The following is a 6,398-nucleotide window of genomic DNA, read 5'->3' as shown; positions in this document are numbered from 1 at the left end:
ATGAAATGGGAATGTGTGAGCCGTCATGGCAAGTTAGTAATATACCACGTCACAGGCACTATTTACACTTGTGAAATACAATAAATGTTGTCAAAGGATTGGCTGTGTGCAGTAATGTGAGGAAAAGCACGTTGAGATTACTTTTGTTTGTTTCTCTCATTATTTTTGAAGTTAGTTGTGATAAATCCTCTTCTGCTAATGTCAGATCTGATTCACTGAAATCAGCTCCTAAAAATCAGTGGGATGAAACTTTACTCCCATTTACCATGTCAGTGATCCAATTAGGTGGAAGTGAAGCACTTTCTGACCAGATTTTTTACAGGGTGTGTAAGACTGGTCACAAGAACCCTCTAATGAAAAATACTGAGACAGTGGATTTTGCACCAGGCTCTCTTGAGTGTGGTGCTTTAAAGGCTTTCTGTATGAAAGCATAAAATCTAATCTCTGTGTGCTTGTGTTGGCAATGCATTTTTGCTGGACATGTCGAGGTTGAAAGCTGCTGGCCCAGAATGAGCCAACAAGCGTATTACTTGGCTTTAGGGAATATGCTGACATTTATGAACATAAATGTCCCATGTCCCTTTCTATTGTCTCTATCAGTTTTTTAAATAAGAGAGACTTAATGTAAGCTGGAAGCATTTTTAGGTTTTTTGGCTCCATTAAGCTGCACTAATCTTCTTTATGCTTTTTTTTCTTTTTGCCAAACTTCTAAAAAATTCTCTCACTTAGATGGCATCTTTCATTTGAATTATTATGGGTACGTACGTACATACTCTGAACTTGACACTTTTAGAAGGAATTCGGAGTTCTGGGTCTGTCCTGGCATTACCACAAACTCATTGGAGGTGCATGGGAAATTGTGCACCCTAGTTTTCATCTTGTAGCAGACAACTGCTGGGAGGTGATTCTTGACAACTGAACTCAAAGGACAGTTTCCAGCAGTTGGGGTGCTGGAGGCAGACCGTTCTGGTTCTCCCAGGGCATGTTGCAGTGCAGAGTGAACGTGTTGATGGGCTGGATATAGGTCTCTGGGGGATCTAACTCTGCTTTTTCTTTTCTCTAAATTTGTTGTTCTCTTCAAATAATGTTTTTTCTACTGCTGACTCCTTCACCTTTTTTACTTCATGTTTGCTTCTTCCCTAGCTCTGCCCACCATGGTTCCACATGCTCTTTTCTTGGTTCCTCCTGTTTTGTTTTTTTCCCCCCCAAGATAAGGAAATGTATCTTTTTAATTCCATGTATTACTTACAGGTAGCTAGAAAACAACAGTTGGAACTCTTTTAGACTAATTCTGTTAACTGGCTGTCTTTTGCCATGGTTTTCTCTGAAACTTTTTTTGAAGAAGTGGTTGGTAAGGAGTTAACAAAGAGGAGCTGAAAAAATGTGTACAATATTGTTGTTAAGAGATTTTTCAAGGTTCACATTGAGAATATCTTTGAGACAAACACGTATCAGGGCTAAGCTGGTTTATAGGTGCAGTGGGTGGTATTTCCTTGTATGCTGATAATACACCATTTGATTTTTATGCAATAATGGGGCATGGAGTTGAAGTCTTGATTCACTTGAGAGGCAAGGTGCTTGTATTTCTTCAGTGTTTTGAAGCCTACATTTGGAAAATAAGCAATTTTTAAACTATTAGAGGACTAAGTGACGAATTCTGGGAGTCTTTCTATGACTAACACTTTCTATTATTTTGAGGCTATTTAATCATTCCATTAATGTGGATTACAAGTTGACTTATCAGCAAGAAACAGCAAAATGCAGGTTAAACTTAGCATTAAAAAGAGAAACATATTTACATGGTAAATAACACACAGGAATCCTATGGTTTGAGATTTTGGTTTGTGTGTCATATTGGGAATTCTGTTGGAAGCCTGTAATTTTTGCTATTATTAATGCCTTTGGGGACCACTTTTGGTATATAATAAACTTGATTAGAAGTTATTTGGCTATTGGACTTGATTTTTTTCCCCTTCCCTATCCAAACTGCAAAAAAACACCTCAGAAAATGAAATTTGTGTATGTGATGAAGAAAGGAAGCAATACAGTGAAGAATTGGCATCAATTTTGTCCTTGGTCTCCTTTGGACTTTCCTGATTGTTCTCTCATTTGTAATGTTCTTTTTTTGTGCTCCCTGCACACAACCCTTGTAAGTACATTTTCAAAACAGCAATTAGTAAGGAAAGAAACAGCTTTGTCTTGAAGTGAGCTCTTTTCAAATAACAGCTCTTTTTTTGTTTGTTTGTTTTCATAAACCTTTGGCTCTACTTCTCCAGGACTCTTTTTCCAAGCCTTCCTTAGAGATCTGAACAGCAAGATAGTGCAGCTGCTTTTTTCTTTTCTGAGGGGGTGTCTTCCCCCATGGCTTAACTCTTAATATTAGGATGGGGGGAACAGAAAGGTCTTCCCCACTTCATGTTAATTAAGTCCAGAAATGGGGCTGCCTTGGCCATGTGACTTTGCAGAGTCTGGGAAGGTGGTGGTGCACTCAGAAGTGTAGCATGCAAGACTGTCTCAGAGCTATATGCCTGATACTTGTAGGCTTAGCACTGACTCTTGTTTCAGGAAACATCATTCAGGTATGTCTGGCTGCAGCAAAGTGTCATTTCTCATTTGGAACAACGGTATTCTCTGTGCATCCAAGAAAAGGAGCCTGCAAGGGAAGTACATGCTGTGTGCAGTGGGTGTTGGGCTAGAAAAGGAAGCAAGTTTTCTTTTGAAAATGCTTTAATCATAGCACGGATTGATTGGCTTCTTGTTTCCTCCTGTAGGTTCATTAAAAGACCACCCGCAGCAGCAGCCTGGCATGCTTTCTCGTGTGACTGGTGGCCTCTTCAGTGTCACAAAGGGAGCTGTTGGTGCCACGATCGGGGGTGTTGCTTGGATCGGAGGGAAGAGCTTGGAAATTACCAAGACAGCGGTCACATCTGTGCCTTCAGTGGGAGTGGGCCTGGTCAAAGGAAGTGTTTCTGCTGTGGCTGGAGGTGTTACAGCTGTAGGATCTGCTGTTGCAAGTAAAGTGCCTTTAACAGGAAAGAAAAAGGATAAATCTGACTAAAACCAAAACTGAGACATACTTGATTCTCCAAAATATTACATCAGTGGCATTAAAATCTGCTAAGATTTGGACCATGAGAAGCCATGTGTCTTAGACACTTTATCTTCTAAGGAGCTGTGCAAGTAACTCGATTTCATCTGAAAAGAACCGAAGATGCTTGGCTAGCACAGAGTATGAAGATCTATTAGAGCCTAGATTGAAGCTTTTTATCTGGTGAAATGTTACACTTGATAACTATAGAAGTAAGTGTACTGGAAGGGATAATACATATCTGACTATTAATTTACTGTAAGTCTTCTGCCGTTTTGGACTAAAATGTGAACATAGAAACTTGGTAGTCTCTGCTGTACCATCAATAGGATGAGATGCCATTCACTGTTGTTCTCAGTGGTTTCCACATCTGTTTGCTAAGGGTCCTTCAGCTGTGTAATGGCATTGTTGGATGTACCCAGATAGTTTTGGTTATAAAACTGCACTTGTAGGCAGCCTATAAACTATCAGTGACTGCAGCCAGTGCACACTGGAGCAAATAGAACTGGAGGTGTGTGGAAATTGGAAGTGAGAAAGTTTGATAGCATAGTAGAAGGGATCATACAGAGTAAACTAAGTTAAGGCTTTATAAGAAAAATTACCTTTTTACTAGGTGGAGCTGTGTAAAGAACTGTCCTGCCATTTCAGTGCAGTTCACAGAATGAGCTTTAGACTCTTTATGAATCCCAATACATGAAACCTTGTCAGTTTTTACTGAAAACAAGATTGCTCCATCTCAGATGTATTTAATCATATGCATCTATTTCCTGCAAGTGAAAACTTTCATCTAGTAAACTTCTAATAGACACTAGAAAATACTAGGGCTTAATGGAAACTGGGCCATGTTTGTTGTCATCCAGCACAACTGTCTGACTTGAAACTCCCTAATGAAGTTGGAAACCACTGAAGAACTAGCAAAGCTGTTGTCTCAGCTCTGTAATACACCAGGTTAGCTTCTTGTTCTTGCAAATGCAAGGAATTTTTCACTACATCTTTCTCTCATACTTTGCATTTTGATTTTTGATATTTAAAACAAAAAAAAAGTAGATGAGGCCTTAACAACGAAAAAAAGAGAAGTATCATCCAAGTAAATTTTATACTGGCAGATTCCAAACATTGACACACCTCAGATGGAAATACCTGTATGTCCTCTGCAGTGTGCGAGGCAAAATGCACTTGTAAGACACAGCTTGAGGTTGCCTTAATATAGAAGCTGATGGTGATCTTTGTTTTTGTGTATGGACTTTGTAAGTAAGTCACCTCTTTGGAAATAAAACCCATACAGGAAGGCTGTGAATGTTGTGTATGCAGTATTTTCTAAAAGCTTGTGCTCCTACAGAGAACTTGTAAGTACACAAGTTTAACTTTTCCAGTGGCTGTGGCTGTACACGAAGGAAACATAGGGAGGAGACTTTTTAGAAATTAAAAAAGATCAAAACATATCACTTGTCTAAAGCTTAGTCCTATATTCAGGGATGTTTAAAGTATGTTATATGTAAATTATGGTACAGTAGTTCCCTTGTTTCTCTGAGCCATTGGTACTTGTCATGATCCATGACCTATTGTATCTCCTTTTTGGAGCGTATTAAGCTTGTCAGGATCTCCTGAGAGCTCCACACATGGCGAACGCCTCTCACAGAGGAGATGGGGCTTTGGCCCTGACTTTTCAAGTGAATAACTTGCTCAGTGCTTACTAATACTTCCAATAACAGCAGCCAATCCCCAATTAGAATTTACAAAATGCACGGTTTATTGTGGGAAAAACAAAACAATTTGGGGGCAGGAGGTTCAAAAAGGGCAATTAAAGCACATGAAATATATATGGGTACACCTTAGTTACACACCTTAGTTACACACCTTATTTACTTATTAATGAGGGAAGGAGGAGGAGGGATATGCCTTCCCCTGCAACCTGGGGTGGTGGGAATTCGTCTCACCACACTGCGGCGACAATAGGATGAGCTGGGTCAAGCCAGGTCTGGCTGGAGAGAAGCAGAACCAGGACAAGGTGAGCCAGGACTAGGTGAGCCAGGACTCGGGCTGCAGCCAGGGACCTCAGGCTGGTGGGCACTCCCAGCACAGGTCGCCCCCCCTCCCCCCCCAAGCAAAACAAGTGTGTAACAAGTGTCAAAGAACAAAAATTAGCAACATTTCTAGTATTAACATACAGCTTCTCCCTTTCTGTAAAGGCATTTGTATTCTTGTCAATGAGAAACAACATAAATTATATACAGCATATTATCCATTTAACATTAATGATATGGGGTTTCCCATTTTCATCCAGTGTTTCCCAGGTGTTAATACTGAAGGGATTTTGCAAAGTTAGTTGGACTTTCTCAATGTTAGGTAAATTAGCCAGGACAGCTTGACCTGGCTGTAGGGAATGTTCCACCTTCTTTAGAGGTTTTTTATCTTTCATGTCAGTTTGTTGGGGAGCTGAAGGAAAAAAGGCATTTAGGTGGGGACACCCATTAGCTCCCCATCGGTTATTAATGGTAGTAATTGCATGATTCACTCCCTGGTCCCAATGGGACTCTTGGGGACAGATTAGTTTTTTGATCATTCCATTAGTTCTTTCCACAATCCCGTTTGCTTGTGGGTAGTATGGGGTGTGGAAAGTCCATTTTATGTCCTCCCTTTTTGCCCAACTTTGGACTAGATGGGGAGATGAAATGTGTTCCATTATCAGATTGGATATTTTTTAGCTTAGGCACATTACTAAATGTTTTTTTCCAGAAATCTCAAAGTAATTTCCCCATTTGCTTTCAGAGTGGCTTCTGCACAGGTGAGACCCAAGACTACCTCTACCATGACAGTAACATATTGTTTATTCCCTGACCTGCAAAAGGGTCCAATGTACAATATATGGGGAACTCATGCTCCTAACTGAAGGATCTAGTTAGGTACCACAGATGCTCCATGCTACTCGCCAGTCCTGAATGCCTCCCAACAAACAAGCAATGAAGTTTAAGATTTAGTTACTGAAATATTTTAAATAAACAATTATTGTTTACAGGTATCACCTCCAGATATAGCAATGTTCTGATACTTGTACAGTTCATTACACTATATGGTGGTCCACAGATCCCTAAAGTTAAAGGGCCAGCAGCAATAAAATACCACTTTTATATACTAAATTAAAAACTACTGCTAAATTAAACATTATTTTTTTCCATGTTTACTACTACTTCTATCCATAACTGACTAGGGATTAATTTGGTAAAAAGACATACAAACATGAGAAAATACAAAACTAATAATCTCATTTTTAGCAGTTTCATTGGATGCACAAGCATAACCCTGTTTTAAC

General features: G+C 39.6%; 1 protein-coding gene across 1 annotated transcript in view; it reads left to right on the top strand.

Annotated features, from left to right (window-relative positions):
- The window catches only part of TMEM263 (transmembrane protein 263), a 5,596-nt gene extending 2,538 nt beyond the window's left edge, over positions 1-3,058 (top strand). Inside the window, exon 2 of the mRNA XM_010005787.1 lies at positions 2,772-3,058. Within this exon, the coding sequence (XP_010004089.1) occupies positions 2,772-3,058 (287 nt within the window). The remainder of the gene's footprint in view (positions 1-2,771) is intronic.
- Positions 3,059-6,398: the final 3,340 nt, after the last annotated feature.

Source organism: Chaetura pelagica, unplaced genomic scaffold (genome assembly GCF_000747805.2).
Source record: "Chaetura pelagica isolate M959 unplaced genomic scaffold, ChaPel_1.0 scaffold79, whole genome shotgun sequence".
Classification (NCBI taxonomy): domain Eukaryota; kingdom Metazoa; phylum Chordata; class Aves; order Apodiformes; family Apodidae; genus Chaetura; species Chaetura pelagica.
This window is presented reverse-complemented; position numbering and strand designations above follow the sequence as displayed.